At 33.7% G+C, this 20772-nt stretch overlaps 2 protein-coding genes across 7 annotated transcripts in view; one reads left to right on the top strand and one right to left on the bottom strand.

Moving 5' to 3' along the window:
• Window positions 1–18287, bottom strand: part of LOC124956913 (protein kinase C, brain isozyme) — a 20716-nt gene extending 2429 nt beyond the window's left edge. Inside the window, exons 1-14 of one of the 5 annotated variants that reach the window (XM_047513346.1) lie at window positions 16957–18287; window positions 11653–11684; window positions 11481–11563; window positions 9270–9381; window positions 3033–3161; window positions 2770–2923; window positions 2324–2552; window positions 2025–2156; window positions 1759–1932; window positions 1523–1614; window positions 942–1143; window positions 667–855; window positions 391–531; window positions 1–223 (exon numbers count right to left, since the gene is read on the bottom strand). The exon at window positions 1–223 is cut by the window's left edge and continues 2429 nt beyond it. In XM_047513346.1, the coding sequence (XP_047369302.1) occupies window positions 71–223; window positions 391–531; window positions 667–855; window positions 942–1143; window positions 1523–1614; window positions 1759–1932; window positions 2025–2156; window positions 2324–2552; window positions 2770–2923; window positions 3033–3161; window positions 9270–9381; window positions 11481–11563; window positions 11653–11684; window positions 16957–17156 (2022 nt within the window). In that variant the 5' untranslated portion in view covers window positions 17157–18287 and the 3' untranslated portion in view covers window positions 1–70. Of the gene's footprint in view, window positions 224–390; window positions 532–666; window positions 856–941; window positions 1144–1522; window positions 1615–1758; window positions 1933–2024; window positions 2157–2323; window positions 2553–2769; window positions 2924–3032; window positions 3162–5351; window positions 5371–6094; window positions 6262–9269; window positions 9382–11480; window positions 11578–11652; window positions 11685–16956 lie in introns of those variants that run through there. The other 4 variants (XM_047513347.1, XM_047513349.1, XM_047513348.1 and 1 more) reach the window with 4 other exon arrangements.
• The window catches only part of LOC124956928, a 24649-nt gene extending 3975 nt beyond the window's left edge, over window positions 1–20674 (top strand). Inside the window, exons 1-4 of one of the 2 annotated variants that reach the window (XM_047513391.1) lie at window positions 16591–19325; window positions 19392–19511; window positions 19587–19765; window positions 19892–20674. In XM_047513391.1, the coding sequence (XP_047369347.1) occupies window positions 19268–19325; window positions 19392–19511; window positions 19587–19765; window positions 19892–19969 (435 nt within the window). In that variant the 5' untranslated portion in view covers window positions 16591–19267 and the 3' untranslated portion in view covers window positions 19970–20674. Of the gene's footprint in view, window positions 1–16590; window positions 19326–19391; window positions 19512–19586; window positions 19766–19891 lie in introns of those variants that run through there. The other variant, XM_047513389.1, reaches the window with a different exon arrangement.
• Window positions 20675–20772: the final 98 nt, after the last annotated feature.

Genomic DNA, 20772 nt, shown 5'->3' with positions numbered 1-20772 from the left:
GAAGAGAAAGAGACTAATAAATCATAATATACAAAGAATAGACCGATGAGGTAAAGCTAATAATATTATCTTAAATATGTTGCACAAACTCTGGATTGAGGAACGAGAAACCCATAAACTCCGTTTGATCCAGATTCATCATAAATAGTTTGTCTGTTGGGGTCAAGTCCGTTTTCTCAGAAGTGAATTGTTTGTCAAAATTACTTACATCTTTAGGATGTTTCTGAAAGCATAGAAAACAATTAATGCAAGTCTAATCTATGGAATCTATGTCGTCGCTTTAAAAATCCTCTTTTATTACTACTTGTGCAGATTTTTAAAGCTATAACGACTGTAACATTAAGAGAAAAAAAAAAATAATATCGTAGCATTAATATAAATATATCTTACGATCTTCGGTTTAAAAGGTGGTTGCACTTCGCGATTCTCGATCTTCTCCCAATCGATATGCCTAAAGAAGACATGACTACGAACATCTTCTTCGCCGCGGAAACCGCAACCGAGCCTTCTACTTGGATTTTTCGTAAGAAACTGTTAAAAAGAAAAAAAAAAAAAAAAAAAGAAAGAAAGGAAATATTAAATATAAGAAGATAAAAGTAAATGAAGTGAAAGGAAAGGCGTAAAGTAATTGGAGAGAGAGAAAAAAGAATGATTAGAAAATCTTACTGCTTTGCAGACTTCTTTGGCTTCTTTGGACAAACTTTTCGGATAGCTAACGTTGTGATTTGTTATCGCGGCAAAAAGTTCTTCCTCGTCTTCACCATCAAATGGTGGCTGTCCGACGAGCATTTCGTAAAGAAGTACGCCATATGCCCACCAATCCACAGACTTTCCATATGGTTGATATAAGATTATCTGAAATTGATATGTTAATTATTGATTATCATAGATTGATGAATATTAAGGTTACGGTACGCTAACGAAAATGAATTCAAATTCACCTCCGGTGCTATATAATCTGGTGTACCGCAAAAAGTTTTAGCTGTTTTATCACCCGTTATTCCTTCTTTACACATTCCAAAATCTGCAATCTTTATATGTCCGTCCTGATCGAGTAATACATTGTCGAGCTTTAAATCGCGATAGACGATGCCGCGACCATGTAAAAAAAACAGCCCGATGGCAATTTCTGAGGCATAAAATCTAGAAATACAAAAAGTTCATGTTTTAATCATCCATTGATCATTCAACGTTAATATACGCTTTCAGAAGAAAGTTTTGAAAAGGAAAACGTAAATGCATTCTTACTTTTTGCCTTACCTATTATCTATGATTCGTTTCTTTTCGAAAATTAATATATAAATACATTCGGAAAGAATTTATTAAATTTATGATTAGTTCACTTGAGAAAGAGGATTCAAAATTTCACGGGAGAAATAATATAAAATAAAGCCCTTGATAATATCTAAGAAAAAATTCTCATCGTCTTTTTTTAACACACGAATACTTTGGCATAACCTTTAATATCACTATAATGATATAATGATTTATAAATCGTATATGTACAAAAATGTATACTCACACTGCTACTGGTTCTTTAAATTTGCCACATTGTTGAATCTGATACATTAAATCGCCACCATTTACATACTCCATGACAAAATACAGACGATCCTAAAATGATAACAATCCGAGTTGAGAAGAAAGTTGAACTAACGCATTATAAATATAATATTTTTGCAATAACATTTGCTACAAGAAAGATATAACAGGTTGGACACTTTCTGTTGCATATGTTAAAGCTTTCCGAAAGCGTACCATAGTTTGAAAACAAGAATGTAATTGTACAAGAAAAGGAGGCTTGCTTGAAAGAGCGAGAACTCGCTTTTCAGCCATCGTGCATTCCACGTCGTCATCTTGAATAATGATGTCTTTCTTAAGTATTTTTATGGCATATAACTCGTTAGTCCCTTTTCTTTCTGCTAACAGTACCTTTAAAATGTCGATCGAACCGATTAATATCTTTTGGTACTATTTATATTTCCTACAATATATTATCCAAAATATATTATCCGTGAATATACCTTTCCGAAGCTACCCTTTCCTAGAACCATAAGAAAATTAAAGTCCGATGCTCTTATTAAATCGCTCTTTCCCATATTGTGTGGTACATCTTTATCCTGTGTCGTTGGAGTCTTCTTCGTCACCGATGTTTTCTGCAAATGTACAAACGCACGCGCGCGCACGCACGCACACACACACACACATACATATTCTTATAATGGAACGGAAGAAAAAGAAACGTGTTTTTTATCATAAATATTATACCCATAAGGTTTCTATCATGCTAATTATCTTACTTATAAACATTAATTCTACTCACTCGCATTTTACTTTTAAGTTCTGCCAGATCAACTCCCTCTTCGGGCACAGGTACGTTATAAAATTCCCCTTCTTCTTGAGTAAGAAGTTTAAACCAACCACTAGCAGGCGCTTTAATGAGTTCCGATATGCCGAAAGAAAGTGATCCCATGAAATCATTTCTAGAAGTCCGATCCCAATCCCAAACTTCAATTAACAACCGTCTATCTTTATCCTCTGGTTTAAGATCGCTGAAAAAAGAAAAAAAAAAAAAAAAAAAAGAAAAAACAAAGCAAAAGATAAATCTGTTTCATAAATATTATACTTATGAAACTATTAATGTAAATACGAAGTAATGAAAGTAAGAAAAAAAATTTAATAAAATATTGTTGTTTATTTGTCTTATTATTATACTTTTAATAATGTCCAACAATGACGTATCATTTAATATCAGGTAAAATCACTCACAATATAATCGTTTCATTCCATTCAGGATTTAAAGATGACTTAATAGTTTTCGTTTTCTTCTTTACCGTATCCGAATCTGGAATCAATTTCAATTTCACGTAAGGATCCGAAAGACCATTGGGATCCATCGGAATGAGATTTCGTCCTTCCTTTACTGCAACAGAACGTCCAAAGTGTTATCAATTAAATGGAAATCCTTTGATTATATTATAGAAAACGATTATCATGATAGTGGACGTGTGCGCGGGTATATGTACACATACCTTCGACGGTCATCTTGCTACCGGAAACGGTGATGTAAAGATGTATACGACCACGTCTTTCGGTGTGATCGCATCCACAAAGATTCGGGACGCTCTCTTCGCATCTCTTGTGTACGTTCATGTCGCATGCTAAGTCATCAGATCATTACGGATTATCATTTTGATCCATTTTATTTGTCATAGCTACAAGATCCATAGCCATGATTGCCACTTTCGTATAAAATGCATTTTATTTAACACCTAATTGACAATACGCCCGCAAATAATTTTCCTATAATTTATCATAATTACGGTTGCCAATTAAGTACTTTTCACAAATTCTGTTTTATAACACCGACTTATCCTTTGAATACTTTGCGTTACCTCCATATAATTGATTATTTGAAATAATCAATCGTAAATGGAGCGGCACCGCGTATATTCGAAATTACATGGACATAAATTTATAAAAAAGAAAATTCGATACACGGTTGAAAGATCATCTTTAACAAGTAATTGAAACGAATATATTATATCAGTTTGAATATAAAACCGTACGTATTTCTATGAATATAATATTGTTGTCTTACTTCTCCACGCGTATATTTCGATCGTCCTTATGCATGAATATATACCGTTACGCATGGAGTGCAAATCTAAAGAAAAATCTACAAGATGATAAAGATATTTTCCTAACTATCCATATAAATGTAAATCTAATTGCGGCTGGCAGCTCGTCGGTGATATCACGTAGATACAATGCAATAATATAAATCATAATGTCGCTAGAGGAAAGGGTTACCATCTGTGTGCTTAAAAGTGCCTATGAGTCTCTACGGTAATTATTAGCATGCATAAAAAAAAGAAGTGTACACTTGTATATTTCTACGTAAAATACAATTTACGAAGGAAGGTGGCTCGCTCGGTGAGGGCTATATTGTGCGCTCTTGGATACATCGAAACTACAAGACAATATCTCAAGTAATTACTTTTGAGTAAATATTTTATTCAAAGGAGTATAAACGTTAAGCATTTTTAATATATAATCTAATAACGTAAGTTGTGCATATCATCGTAGCTCGACAAGTAAAAGTCTGTCATAAAAAGATCATCTTCGTTGATCAGAAAACATCGAAGTTTTACGAATTAATAAAGTTAATATAATCGAAGTAATAAATAACAAACAGGATATGAGAGAAAAAATGATTATAAAAGATTTTGTTAAAAAGGACGCGTCGTCTTTGAATATATTTTTCATCGATTTCGTCGTTTTTCTCTCGTCGAATAAATATCCTCGTGAGTTACGAGAAATGTACAACCTACTACCTACTCGAGCTATTCCCTAAGTCCGTCAAAAAAAGAAAGAAAAAGAAAAAAAAGAAAAAGAAACACGATATGATTATAGTTATTCTATAAACAAAAAAAAGTGAAGTTAAAACGACGTAATGAGCATATTCATTCGAAAAAAGTACTTTCATCACACGATTATATAAATACATTTTATTAACGGCGAAAGAAATAAGCAACGAATTAAAAAATTTTTGTTCTTCAAAATATTTAATTCCATTTACTTCCCTTACTCTATGTGTGTGGGTGTGTACGTGTCTATATATAATCATCATAAGCCTACTTCGAAAGTTAAGCATACATTATATAAATACACTACTGTCGTATTTTTCAATAATCTTTTAAAGGCAATTTAATCTTCATTCGCGTTCCACAGCTTACGAATGTCAAAGAACCTATTATAAACATTTCTATCGAATGATATTTCATGCGGATACTTCTGATACTTCAAAATTCATGGAACATAGTCATGCAGCTACATCGAGACATAGAAAGAAAAGAGAATAGATGTCGGGAAAATAAAGAGAGAGAGAGAGAGAGAGAGAGAGAGAGAGAGAGGGAGGGAGAGAGGGAGAGAGAGAGAGAGAGAGAGAGAAGTAGACAAACAGACAGACAGACAGACAAACAGACAGAAGAGAGAGAGAGAGAGAGAGAGAGGGATAGAAAACAGTCGACTTTGAGTAAACATCGGAACAAACAACTATATAGCGGAAAGACAAAGAAATATAGAGAAACGATCTATCTAAATGTTGATACGTATACACTACACGGTAGAGACAAATTTTACGAGCATACTATTGGCAGAATAGCATAAGACTGCAAAGTCTTTGACAGTCTTTTTCGACATTTAAACAAAAAAAAAAACTAAAATATAGAAGTCTTCTTATGGAAAATCGTAAACCTTGCGATTCTATATCAAATAAAGAAGAATACTTACTACGTGATAAACGATAAAAGGATAATCGAGGAAATAATCTTGATGAGATTACGTGCCATTTGTGTGTGTGGTGTTGAATCTTCTAAGACGAATTCTTTACTTCCTCCTATCCTTTTCGCGTTAAACGTGAAACTCGTCAAAAAAGCGAAACACACGAAACGAATTTAGGGTTCGCTTGAAAGTGCACGTAGCACAATGAAAGGAGCTTCATACGATCAGCAGCTTCAACGTCGTCCGATGTATCACACAGTTTTGCGAACAAGAATGTAACTAACGGTAGGATAATAATTATATTTGTTAAAATAAATATAATTATTATAATAGGAATATTGTGTCACTTTCGATCTAATCCACATTTTTCTCTCATTTACCGATCTAAGGAGAGAAACACTATCCAGCGCAGGTTTCTTTAACGTTCAAACGAAGCTTACATATTTTACGAAGTTTACGTTGAACTCGAAGATGAATCGATCTCGAAGTTATTCTCCAAGTCAACGGTTACATTGCAATTCGAGGAAGAAAGAAAGGAAAAGAAAAAACGCGAATTATGTCTCGGAAGAGGAAGGAAAAGAAAAAAGGAAAGAAAAGGAAAGAAAAGAGAAAAGAGGGAGCGCAATTCGAGGGCGATCCCGATTAATCCGAGATCGATCCTTTTTCGAGCAAAACAACAGTCGCACGCGCCATATCATTTTTCCCCTATATAAAAGCTATAGAAGAGCGACATTCGGTCGCGCTTTTATGAGATCTTTCTTGAAACGAGTAAATAATTCTGATTTGTCGTTTTTCATTATTTAACTACCTGAACACTTGAGTCCCTGATGCGAGATACCATGAAGCATCGAGCCGCAGTGGTCGCAGAAGGTCGGCGTCAGGTAAGTGAAAACCTCCCATTTGTGTGGGGCGCTCACCGCCTGGGAACAAGAAACAGGGGCCCAGAGAAGCCCGGTCCTTCATTGTGGTCTGATCCTGTGGGAGAGATCGAGAGACGGTGGTGTGCCGATCGATACCCAATAAAGTTCCTCTCGAGGTAACCCCTTCGTCTACGATGACTACTTGTTAGTGTAAGTCATCCCAAAAGCTCAGACAGAAGCAACAAAGGAACCAAGTTAACAAACAACTGCGTGATGGTAGCGTGGCATCGACGATAGGGCTATAATAGGGCACTTTGTTTTGACGCGTAACGATAACTCAACGACTAATATAATCATCCTTATTCTCGTACTTTTTCATTTCGGCAAAGCAAACTATTGCAAAAAATAAGTTAAGAAAAGAAAATGGAAATAGTGTGTGTTATGACGCATGATCTCCTATTATGGATGCTTCGATTCGATATGTTACGACTTTGAGAAAAAGATTTTCTTTCATTTATGGCGATCGATAAAAGAAGACATTTTCTCTATAAAATCGAGTTCCGTCCGATACTTTCGCTTACGATGGAAGATGAACATTCGAATAGTTTCAAGGAAGCCCGGACGGATAAAGGGGAAATAAACGAGTGGAGAAGAAAACGAGTCGAAGCGTAGCTTCGACTATCACGAAATCGATGGTAGATCTACACGATATTCCTAATAACAATCCATCCTGTATAATGTCTTATTTAAAGAGGATAGATTATAGAGAGAAGAAAATTCTTGCCGGAATTCGAATTTCGAAGAAAGATCCTGCGATCTAAGGAGCGTAATTCCAAACACTGCTTTAAGAAATGTAATGGTCAAGAAGTGCATTGCCAGTAGCATACCTCGTCTTTCGACTACAAACATATTTTTATTATCCTTTATATCTAATCTCTTTCTATTATATAGATCGATTATTAATTACCTTTCCATAAGATGTGTATACGAAAGGAACTATTAATCACGACATATTGTTAAAAAGAAAAGCATGGTTATCTCACGTACTCGTTTTAAAGGGCACATTTTTACAATCGTGGGTATCTCCAACTGAGATGTGGTCGGCCAAAGAAAATTTAAGAAAAGTAAAAGAGTGATTCTATAGAGAGACAGAGAGAGAGAGAAAGAGAGAGAGAGAGAGAGAGAGGGAGAGAGAGAGAGAGAGAGAGAGAGAGAGAGAGAGAGAGAGAAGAAAGAGCTGTAAATTTTAATTTGTAAAGCAAGGGTTGATTCACATTTAAAAAGAAAAAGAAAAGAAAAAAAGAAGAAGAAGAAAAGGAAAAACAAGAAATAGAAAAAAAATAGACAAAATACATTACAGCCAGGGAATGCAATTAAAAAGGGAAAAGAGAAAAGAAAAAGAAACAGACCTCGAATAGGGTAGAAATAAGGGTAGAAAGGAGAAAGACATCCAAGAAAGTTTACACGGTGGTCCGAAAGTGCTCCAATTAATGTAAAAATTGCGGACAATTTAAACGAGGCATGTAACGTACAACTGATTAAAAAGATACACGTATGTGTACACAATAATTCGAACATCAGAGACTAGAACACATTTACATATATGTACAGAACGTAGTGACCATGTACGTTGTGAGCTCGTCTATGCTGTGCTGTAAAATGAATTTTACATAGCGATTATATACAAGTCCAACCATATGAGAAATATCTTTAATCCCATGTCTGTTAAAAGTATAAGAGAATTCTATTCTATACTACTCGATGCAATAACGATATTTATTGAATAAAACGAGAAAATGCAAAGTCTTTGATAGCTTTTTGTCATTTCTCGAATCCTACCTACATTACTACATATATCAGAATTTTGAGAGAAGGTACACAAAGCAATAAAAAATAAAACCATTTTAACCGTAGACTAAGCGCTCTATGATAAATACATATACGTATATGTGTATATATATATATATATATATATATATATATATATATATATGTACGCATGTATGTGTACATGTGTATACACACACGCGCGCACACGCGCGCGCGCATGTGTATGTATGTATAAATATGCATGTATGCATTTATGTAGATATGTACACTCAATAATACCGTGGAACAATGAGATCGTGCACGCGAATGTGGCAAAAAAGTGTAAGAAAATGAAAGAAAAATTATTTTTATAAAGGAGAATTTGTAAAAAGAAACGAAATAAATGAATAAATGAATAAATAAATAAATAACCTTTCTTCGCAATACGGAGCGACACGCGAAGACACGATGTATTTCAAATTATCCATTGAAAATATTTTCGAATCTTTCTTTCCATCATCGTTGTCGCACCAACCAAATTCTCCATTTTTTTCCTTCTCCATTATAAAAAAAAATTCAGAAGGACATTATATCATAAAACATTTTACATTTGTACGTGTGTATGTGGTTTTTTGGTTATCACCAAATAATAACGAGTTTTGTAAAGTCGTAAACGAGATTTCGTAAACGAGCAATCGGAGATGCTCCTTTTCAGAATAGAAAGAATCATTGAACGTAATAATTTGTTCCAGAGAAAGAAGGCCGAGAAAAGAAGCGAAGAAAAATAATTATAGTTGGAAAAATAATGTAGTATATATAAGTGCATTGCATCGTATTAAGAATAATCATATACCTTTCGTATTCGTTTCAAGCTTGTATAATAACTTATTTGTTTGATTAATTTCGCGTCTCCTTCCATGCGCGTGCACGATTCGTGAACACCTAAAAAACTTATATAAAATATGGCAATGCACACCTTTCTTATATAAAGACGATGACGACAAGATACGTGTAAGTACTCACCGCATTTTATTTGGAGGAAAAAATTTATTTACAAATAGAGGAATATTTAGAATAATAATAAGACGAAGTGAAGAAGAAGAAATGAGATGATAGACAATTAAATGAAGATGAAGAAGAGTATACGCAGAAGAACGGTAATATAAGACGAAGACAAAGCAACACCACATATATGGTAGATCAAAACGATAAAAGTTGTGCGATTGGTGGTCGTATATATGTATATCTTCTTCGTGTGCCTGTGTGGTGAAAGTGCGTGTATCTCGTGTGGTCTTTCGCTTGATTTAATGATACCTTGGCATTTCATGCCCTGGTGGATGACACCATAGAGAAGACTACCGCAGTGGTCACAGAACGTGGGGCTGTTGTAGGTGTGTTGCTTGAATTGATGCTTCGTCCGCGTATCCTGCGTTATTACACCATTACATCGTGCACACGCACGCAGACTCTCGGATTATGACACAGATATTGCGATTTTGAATCACGAAATACGAATGTCATTTGATCGATGGATCTTTCCGGTCAAAATTGATAAATAGATTGACCGTTTAATCTCGATAAATTCAGATTTAAGATATCTAAGTAGTCTACATTGTTAATAAAAACAGATTATTCAATGATACAAATAAATTCACTTCGTACAAACCGATCAATTCTAAATGATTCAAATTTATATATGATGCTATATATATATATATATACATATATATATATATATATATATATATATATATATATATATATATTCCGTTTGTCTTCAAAAAAAAAAAAGAAAAAAAGAAAAACCTTAATTCCCTAAGAAATGTATAATCTTATAAATTATTATTGGATGCGCTTTGATGATAACTAAATTAACTGCAAATTAACTCGTAAGCCTTTAATCAAAGAAGACTAAAGAAATAATGGGACCGAAATTAAATCCAATTTAAGGAACGCAGAAGAACGATCACACATCGGGATAGGATATTACGTAGTTTTAATGATAATTTCCGATCATGAAAAGAGAGTAGAGTAAAAGGAGTAACAATGAATCTATATTAATACCTATCGTTTATGTTTTTAATCTTTTATAACACAATTATATCCTAATCGTTTCTTCATTTAGCAAAAGCTCCTAACATTCCAATAGAATTATTATCTATCTTTATTATCTATCTTATTATTATCTAGAAAAAATATCTATTAATACTAATCATATCACTGAGTAATATGTATATTGAAATAACCATTAATCCTTATTGTATCGTAATCATATTGATGCGAATAACGGAGAGATCCATGATCATCTGATGTAGAATGATCGATAGAGGAAAAACCGTTTGTCTTTGAAGCGCAAAAGCACGGAAAAATTGTTACCGAAAAGGAAAAAATATAAGTATACATCGGTTATATTTCACTGAAAGAATCGAAAAGTTTTATGATACCATAGATTGTTTGCGGTTCGCTTATATCTACTTTATGTACAATTATCGTCAATTATTGTGTAAAAATAAAAATTTATTGATAAGAATTCGATTATTATCAAAAATAACAAAACTCCTCTACTATTTCTTCATGATAACGAGAGATGCAATAAATATTCCTATCGAAAGGCCATACGTTTTTATTTAATGTACGTTCTTAACAACGAGCCGAAAACATCTTGGTTTCCCACGAAAAATAGATATATTTTCTTGACCGTACTTATTTGCAAAATTATTCAGCATTAGCGCGTTTGTGGTTTAAGCGTGGGTTAAACGAACAGCTGAAAACGCTTAGGCCAATCGTGCGCTGTGCAAGAAATGCTGAAGGATTTTAGCCACTGTTGCCCTCTCTCTCTCTCTCTCTCTCTCTCTCTCTCTCTCTCTCTCCCTCTCTTTCTCTCTCTCTCGCGCTCTTTCTCTCTCTCTTTCTTTCTCTCTCTCTTTCTTTCTCTCTCTCTCTCTCTCTCTCTCTCTCTCTCTCTCTCTCTTTCATTCTCTCTCTCTCTCTCTCTCTCTCTCTCTCTTTCTTTCTCTCTCTCTCTCTCCCTCCATCACTCTTCTTCATGGCCAACGATCTCATTTACACTTCTCATTACATCTCCATATCTTACCAATGCTAATGTCTTGCTAAATTGTATTATTTACCCTTTGACGAGATAAATCGTGATATTGGAAAAAAAAAAAAATTATAATTTTAAAAACTAATTTATTTCCGCGCACTCATAGATTGAAATTGTAATTTTTTGGCCAATTTAATAAATATCTTCTTTACTAATTGACATCTATTTTTATTAAAATTTGTAATATTTATGAAAATTACGGATGCATATAGTGCAAAAGAGTTTTTTCGTTAATCGCGTTCAAGTCTTGCATTACTTCTATTCGATTAAGCATTGTAACCTTGGCTTCGGATGAGAGCGAAGGAGAAAGACAAGGCGAATTATTTGAATAAAAGGAAAAAAAAAAAAAAAAATATATATATATAAATATGAAAAAGAAATGGAAAATAAAAGTTTGACGTTAGATATGTATTGACACTCACGTCCGAGTCAGCTCCTTTGTCCGCTCCAGGACAGGTAAAGGTCACGTATTCGTGACATCGCTTGTGAACGACGAAACTACAGACTGAAACACAAGCAAAATGTGCCCAGAGGTCTTCCTCAAGATCACACCTGGCGAAGAGGTGGTCGGTGAGATCAGACTGACCCTCTTACCTTGGCACTGATATCCTTGCTTTCCGAAGCCCCTGAAACAAAACGAAAAAAAAGTATCGTATAAGGAAGAGAGAAATATTACGAGTAAAATAACACCTGATATCGCTTATCAAAAATGATAAATATGCATAGACATATATGTGCATATGCATAAATGACGCATCTGTCGGTGTTATCAATTAATGACCTATGCAATCAGAATTCATCTTGCTACATTTTTTCCGCTCGCTGTAAAAGAGAAAGCGGGAATCCTCCTCACCTCTTGAATTCTCAATTTTTCCCGATATAGCTAAAAGTACATTTACAACGTCAGCCTTTGTTTATAGGCTGTATAACAAGTGACGCCTCTGTGCTAGACCGTCGATTAAATCAGCTTCAACGAACAAATCAATATTTCAAGGTTTCTATATGACCGTTATGCATGATCGTTCAATATGTTTTTTTCTTTTTTTTTTCTCTTTCTTTTTTTTTTTTTTTTTTTTTTAAATGCATAGAAAATTGACAGACGATTCTGTTCTTTTATATGCAAGTAAAATACATACAGACGGTAAAAAATAATAATAATAATAATAATAATAATAATAATAATAATAATAATAATAATAATAATAATAATAATAATAATAATAATAATGAAGAGAAAAATAATTCAAGATAAATGAGAAAGGTAATGCAAGAAAGAACGAAAAAAAGGGATAAAAGATTGAAGAAGAAACCCAAGAAGAAGCTCAGAGAGATAATAAGAGACGGGTAAAAAAGAAGCGTGAGGAAAGTAGAATGAGAAAGAGAAAGAGAGAGAAAAAAAAAAGAAAAGAAAAGAAAAACTGTGCAAATCTGTGATTAGCCTACATTACTTCAAAGCTTAAAGCGAAATATACATATATTTACTGCAATGGCACGTATGACAAATTGTATGACCTTATGTAGATCTTTGCAGATGTAAAGAAAAAAAAAAAAAAAGAAATGGATCATAGATATGTTTATACACAAACATTTGAGATTAGCAACGTATACCGTATATTAGCAATTATTTAATATGGCAAATACATAGACAATATACGTATATATACTAATCGAGCTCATATTTTAGTGGAAGTAAACACATTACTCACGATAATACTTGGCAAATAAAAAAACATTTTCCGAATGAAAAATTCATTCTCTCCGTATTAATGATTATGCATTTGATTAGCTACAATCTTTACAATCTTTTCACTTGCATACAATAGATATGACTACTACTGTAGTGCATTTTCGAATCGGTAAGAATACAAAGAGTACATTTCCGCATTTTATTCGCAGTCTAAAATTGCAATCAGCATAACTACACATTATATGAATATTTTTAATACAATTTTTTTAAGCTTTGTTGGAATATTTGTTTTAGAGTTTAGCCATAAAGGGAGAAAAAAAAATGTTAATTCGAATACGTAGAAATTTGTAACTGATTTAACAATCAATCTAAAATTATATATCAACGATGATGCATCCTATTAGCATCCTATATCTTAATTCTTTTTAAAATTTCGTAATGCGTTTAAAAAGAAAACAAAAAAATTCAAATTTCCATCATGATTATTTACATCATTAGTGCCAACTTGTTTTCAAACGATTATCAGTTTAAAACTTTATATTACTTATATTTTATTTTTTCTTTTTCTGACAAATTCAATTAGAATCGGTCTTGGTTTTATTGACCGAATAAACAATAAAGTTTTAGAGTTTTTTCGTTTTATTTTGCTTACGATCGTTAGACAGAAATTTAAATAATCTTGTAATAATCTCGTTTAGAGCCTGAAACATAATTGAAAAGTGTCATGTCTCTCGAAATTTATAGCAGTCGAATGGTTTCGCAATACCGATTGCATAAGTCAGCATCGCGTGGCAGTAGTGATCCTTAAAAACGATCGTAATTACGTCTCGCATTTAACAGCAAATTCAATTCCTCATTATTATCCGTATAACTAACTGGTGAATTACTAACTGGTTATATAAACGTAAGTACGTAAAGTCATTGATTTATCAAGGCATACGTTAATGTAATGTAATATATTTCATATTATAGACACTTATCTATACGATAAAGATAGAAAAATAGAAGAAACGAACGAATAAGTTAATAAATCGTATAGATCCATTAGAATAATTATTCATAGATGGAGAGTCGAAATAAATGACAAAGTCTAATACGCAAAATTTGAAGAGCACTTGCAATACGAAAGGTCATTCGCATTTCTCTTCGTCATTGATCGCAACGGGTTAATCGAGAAAGAAAAAGAAAAAGAAATAAGAGCAACCTTATGATACCTTGGCAAAACGTCTTATTAAATTATTTTTCCTCTTTAAAATATTTATCTTAACTTGACTAAGTATTGTCTAATGAAACCAAGTATAAAGTCGACACATTTATCTATATCTCTTCTCGCATAGCCAGGAAAAGTCTCTTTGTTTCAACCTAATTGGGTTAGCCTGGTTTTCATCGATTTCGAAGTCCCCGTTGCTTTCTATATAAAAACTCGGCAAAGAGGGTCGGATAAACTCGACTTGCATAATGCAATGTGCACGTGTTCACATGTATTCACATCCTTGTACCCGCGACACGTGCATGTTTAGTGGTGTACGTTAATCGCCCAACGACGTAAAAGACACCAGTGTAATGTGATTTTTCAAATTTAAACCACTGTTGCTCTCCTAAGGTATCCCGCTCGACCTTTTTCAATTTGTCTGCAAGAAACGTCGGTGTACGACAAACATATATATATATATATATATATATATATATATATATATATATATATATATATATATATATTTATATATATTATCGAATCGTATTTTAAATTATTCTATTAACATTAAACGAAGATCAATTTTGTTATTCTCGATGACTCGGAGAATGTACTACGAGAAAATTAAATATAAATAAATAAAATATGTATTATATGGCTATAATATGCATACATAATATGTATGTACAATATATGTGTGTACGATAAGATTTCCGTGAACTGAAAGAAATTAATGGAAAACATTTTTTGAATATTTTACATGCCTGAGTTTCGATTAGTAAAAGAAAAACGTCTACTGTCTTTCACAATAATAGAAAAGATATTAAAATGAAATGATCCACTTCATTTGAGAGGCAAAAAGGCTTCGCAATTCTTCGATCGTTTAAGTCCATCTCTACTGTATTTTTTTATCCTTCTATATTAAATATCTCACGTATCTTAGGAATAAAGAACTAATTAAAGTAAAAGGAACGATCGACAGAAGACCATTAAAAATTATTGAACGTATATTGCTCCGAAGTATCTCACCTTACGATTTATCTTCGATTATTTCAATTAATCTTAATTTAAACTAAGAAAGAAAGAAAGGGAAGGAAGATCAGAGATAATCAAGATTTACAATATCTAGTTACTATCGTTATCTAGTTACTATCTAGCTACTATATAGTTTTTGAGAAACACTGCGTCAAATTTGATAATAACTCAGCTAATGTAGAAAATATTTTCAATTATCATTGATCAGAATAGGTAGACGGATGAAAATGTATTTGCTGCGAAATGAAACGTTAACGTCCTTACAATGTTCATGTTTTCTCATACTCGCATAAAGATCCAACGTAAAGAAATTTCTAATGCAACTTCAATAATAATTAATTCAAGAAGGAAGGAAAGAAACAGGCCTTTTTATCGTATCGTCCGGAAATAACGTTAAAATGGCATACTCTCCTAGCTTCTACGTGTGTACATACATATATGTATATATATATATATGTATATATATATATATATATATATGTATATATATACATATACATATATATATATGTCGCGCGACAAGGCCGTCGTCTTTTCCTCGTGCTAGCAAGTGACGAATGAGCCAAGATACTATAAACTCGTGACGCATGTCGTTAGACCATTCGACTTCCTTATAAATCATATTTGAAAACCACGAAAGTCGATAACGTATGTTCGATATTATACGCGCAAAGGAAAAAGTCTCAAAAATTAAATCACCTAATCAGGCAGTAGTTTTTTTTTTACCTATCTTGCAAGCAGAGATCAAATGGGTCGATTATAACGATAAATGAAAGATAAGTAGAAAAATATATGATTCTACTCGGTCATTCGTTTCATTACTTTTTTATCCTCAACGGACACAGGTATTGCTTTTGTTCACTCTCGGATCTATATTCCTTCTTCTTTAGAATGAGCTACTTGATTTTATATTTGAAAGATCCTTTCTACCGGTGACTATTAAATTCGATGAGACCGACGAATTTCGATCGAATTTCGACATGCTTCATCAGAAACTTAATTTCAAATTGAAATAAATAATGACTAACTGCTTTTCGGTATTTAATGGTATCATTTTCCAATCCAATTAAATGATCGCCAAAAAGGATTAAGGACATATATATATATATATATATATATATATATATATATATATATATATATATATATATAGATAGATAGACAGATAGATAGGTAGGTAGATAGATAGATAGATGGATAGATAGATAGATGGATGGATATGAATATATAGTTCGACCGAGAAAGATTCTTTTTAGTCGAGGATAGTCATATTAATTGTTCTTCTGAAACTGTGACGTGTGTTTATATCGAGAAAAAAAAATGTCGACTATAAATGCCTGTTAATATCCTTATGTGATGTGAATTAAAAAAAGTCGCTCGTTCGATAGCATCAAACAGAATGATATGAATCAGACGATACCCCTGGATTCACCATGCTGTCGGTGCACAGTCGATCCGTTTAATCCCAGAGCGATGTGTCGATATCGAGGTGCAAGAATGCGATTGGTCGATACCAATGTTTTTTTTTTTTTTCTTTTTTAATTAAATAAACGATAAAAAATGTTATGAATGATGCACGATTGACATTGATTATATCATAAGGTATTTATTACAGTTAAAATAACACACGGAAAAATTTTAAAGATAGTCGATCTAATAATAAGAACCGACCATACGTGAAAGACAATTAGCGATTAGCGCTTAAGAAACGGCTTGATTCGCAAAGGGTACTATTTAAAAAGGGAAAATAACGCAAAAGGTGGAAGAATATATATATGTATATCATGTGCAACTACTATATCATAAGTATATGCATAAATATATGTTTATAAATACATATATCTGTGGAAAAAAAGAAAGAAAAGAAAGAAAAGAAAGAAAAGAAAAGAAAAGAGAAAAGAGACCTCTTCCGAGAAATCGAAAATGCGATATCCAGATTATTTGTACTAATAAAAAATGCAAAAAAAAGATTTCAACTTACCATATAAAGTCCTTGCAATGGCTGCAGAATGTGGGTTGTTTGAAGAAACGTGGCATAAAGCTATGATTTTTAACCATGTATACATTTTTCTTCTTGAGTGCTCCTTTCCGGCCCCGTAGTTTCTTGGCAAAAGCAGTGGTGGTATCACCAGGACCGAGAGAATCCTCGCACGTGTTATTCGTTTCTTGTTCCTCCGCCATGGCGACGTCTTATCGCGAACGCGATAGATTTGGACCGACGGGGGTCTTAGGCAGACCCTCGCGGTTATCGCAATTTCTCTTCCGCCTCTTCACTCCCCTTCACCTCCTCTGCTTCCTTAGCCTTCTTTTCGAATCTGGCTAAGTCCTTCCTAACTCGTCTTTTCGTACTTCACTTCTTTTTTTTCTTCTATTACTGAAAGAGTCGCTCGAAAGCAATATTATCGGATCGCAGCAGCCTCGATATCGTTCGTACCAAGAGACAGAACGTAAAGCGAGAGAACTCGCACGATGGGTGGTAGGTAGGCTACTCCGCGCGCGCGGTATAAGCCCGTGCCACGACGTCGACCTACCTCGCTTTGCCTCTCTCTCTCTCTCTCTCTCTCTCTCTCTCTCTCTCTCTCTCTCTCTCTCTCTTGGCTCCTCCTCACCCCCTTCGGCTTGCTCGTTCGTTCGTTCGTTCGTTCGTTCGTTCGTTCGTTCGTTCGTTCGTTCGTTCGTGCGTTCGTTCGTTTGTTCGTTCGTTCGTTCGTTCGTTCGTCTATCCGTCCATTCGTTCGTTTGTCTGTCCGTCCGTCCGTTCGCTTACTCGTTTCTTCCTCTTTCCCACCTCTTCTCCCGATCAACGTGCCTTTTTATTTCAACTTCGTAGCACGTTCTTCTGTCCGTTCGTCTATTTGTCCAATGGATCAACTATTGCTCAACTCCGTACTTTCTTTCTCTCGCCTTTATACTCCTCTATTCTTCTGACAATAACCGTTCTTTTTCTATTAACCGTACCTTTGATCTTTCTTTCTCTTTCCAATCTCTTCTCGCGTTTATCACATTCTCCCTCTCCTTCTCTCTCTCTCTCTCTCTCTTCCTCTTTCTGGTTCTACCTCTCGATTACCCTTCCTCTCTTCTATCGTGGACCGCCCGATAATTTTAGATTCTCGGCGCAGTGACTCGGAGCTGCCACTGCTCAGCCTGTGCCGCGCACTCGAATATCGACATCCAACGACTATGAGGAGTAAGGCTACGAAAGCAACACTGAACAAGAACGAACAGACGAGCGAAACTGCAAACGAGTGAACGTAATCCGCTTTCCAACCGTATTCTCCTCCTTTCTATCTTCCTCTCTTCCTTCCTCCTTTCCCTTCTTTCTGATTATCGCCCCTTTATCCTTTCTATTCGGCGTCTAATATTCTTATTTCTCCTAACTATTCTTCTTTCTTCCTTATTTTTGACTCTGTCCCTGCTCTAAAAAGAAAGTACTCTATTTATATTTATATATATATGTATATATGCATATGTATATATAAAGAGAGAGAGAGAGAGAGAGAGAGAGAGAGAGAGAAATAACCCTTTACGCCTTTCTTCTTTTCTTCTAGTAAATTCGAGCATGAAAAACTTCTGCTGAAAAGAATACATTTTTAAATCAATAGAAAATCATCGAAAGAAGAATCCTCCTACTATCCCTTCTTTTCAGGTTGCTCGACCGGAAAGAATTATAGCTAGAGTTATGACGCTCGGGTCAATAATACCTACCCTAGGGCTATTTTTAATAACCTGATCGTGCGCGGTGTTCTTACGCGCTTGTGCTTATGCCTAACCATCGATTCTTTGCGCTTTAAGGATCACGGAAACATGAAACCAATAAAGTGTGATCGATCGCGAAAGATGCAATGTTTTTCTTATCCTTTTGTGTAATTTCACGATTGGAAATATTTTTATGATCGGAAAATTATTCGTACCTGCTTAAAAAGCATTGCCATGTACGATGATTGAATGAAAAAAAATAGAACCGACGATAGGATACAAAACTTTTTTTATACGATCGATGAATTTCCTTGCGATTCAACAATCTCCCCGATTTATATCATTCAGCGGATGAAAAAGTAGATAAAACATACGCTTGGTATTTGTGGTAAAGGCTTCTGTTTAATATTACAGCGCCAACGTATACATGCTATACAATATGAATCATAAAATCTATGTTAAATTGTATTTTTAACGCTAGATGGCGCGTCGTTTTAATGGGTGTCGTCCAAGTCAAATTAGTAAATTCAAAGACGCTGTACATGCATCCGTTTTATCTTGCAGTTTAACTTTTGATTTTAAAAGTAATCAACAAAATGTGGTATTCATACAAAATCTCGTACATAATTCTCGTTATCTTATTTAATCCGATTAGTGAGTATTCATAAAATAGTCTATTAATGGGCTATCATTATTTTAATATAATAAACATTGTTATAGGTCACGCCCTGGAATGTTATGTTTGCACGGATCAGGCCGATAATGAAGACAAATGCTTAAAAAGCATAAAAATATGTGAACAGGGAGAGGATGTATGTTTAACTGAAATCAAATGGGGCAGTGAGTTTTCCTAAGTTTCTTAGTTTTATCCGGATAGAGGTTATGTTACAACGACTCATGTCCGATCTTTCACAGGTACACCGTATTGGTCGCAAGGTGCAAAGAAACAATTTTATATTTCCAAAAGGTGTTCGACGAAAGTAGAATGCGAAAGAATAAGACGCAATAACATGCCATTGTGTACTCATATTTGGTATCAAGATTGGAAATGTTCGGAATGTTGTCACGGAGACAAATGCAACTATTATATCATTGTAAGTATAACTTACGCTATATATATATATATATATATATATAAACACACACGCGCGATTATTCATACTAATCTTGAAAGACGATGTTATCTTATAATTACTTTTTTGCCCACTCCATCGATTTAGTCAGATGCAAGCAAAGTAAGAGCTACTGTTGGAAGTATCATCTTGGCATTACTTTCCGTCTTTCTACTTGGTAGATAAAATCGATTATCGTATTAAACATTGCTTCCATTTATTGGAACATGTAGTATTACTCAATATCGAAGACACGAATCCATTATACGTCGAATGGAACGTGACAGATGTCTGTATCGTTTCAATGACATCTCTTTATCGGAAAGCAACGATGTAATATATTTAACATTTTATAGAAACGTTAATTAGTTAATAAGTATATTTTTATAACATTTTATAGGAACGTATGAACACTTACATTTAATTTACAATACAAATGTTTTGTACAAATAAGTTTTGCATAGAAGAAAGTCCGTCCATAACTTAGACTATTTATAAATTCATTATATTAGATAATAAGTATTTTTTATATAACTTTAATACATAATTGTCCAAGCATTTCATATTTATTCTATCGTCCGAAAAACACACATATATATATATATATATATATATATATATACATACATACACTCGCACACACGAAAGGTACTCATACCGCATGTATATGAATTATGTTTATAAGACAGTAGTATATATTTACCTTATGAAATGTTACTTTCCATAGAAATATTTCATGTAATTTTATATACATACATGCATACACACATACGCATATGTATATTTAGACGCGCATAGCTGGATGCGCGTGCACATACGCGAACATTTCGCGTTCGTATGCATATAATTCCCGTCCACTTTGTTATATTAATAAAGATATTTTATTCAGAATATTCGTTATTCCTTTTATAGACTTATACGATACCTTTATGAAAATTAGGAAGAGACGATCGAATTTGATTCGATCATAAATCTTTTGTATTCCAAAG

The sequence above is a fragment of the Vespa velutina genome, chromosome 24, assembly GCF_912470025.1.
Source record: "Vespa velutina chromosome 24, iVesVel2.1, whole genome shotgun sequence".
NCBI classification, from domain to species: domain Eukaryota; kingdom Metazoa; phylum Arthropoda; class Insecta; order Hymenoptera; family Vespidae; genus Vespa; species Vespa velutina.
This window is presented reverse-complemented; position numbering and strand designations above follow the sequence as displayed.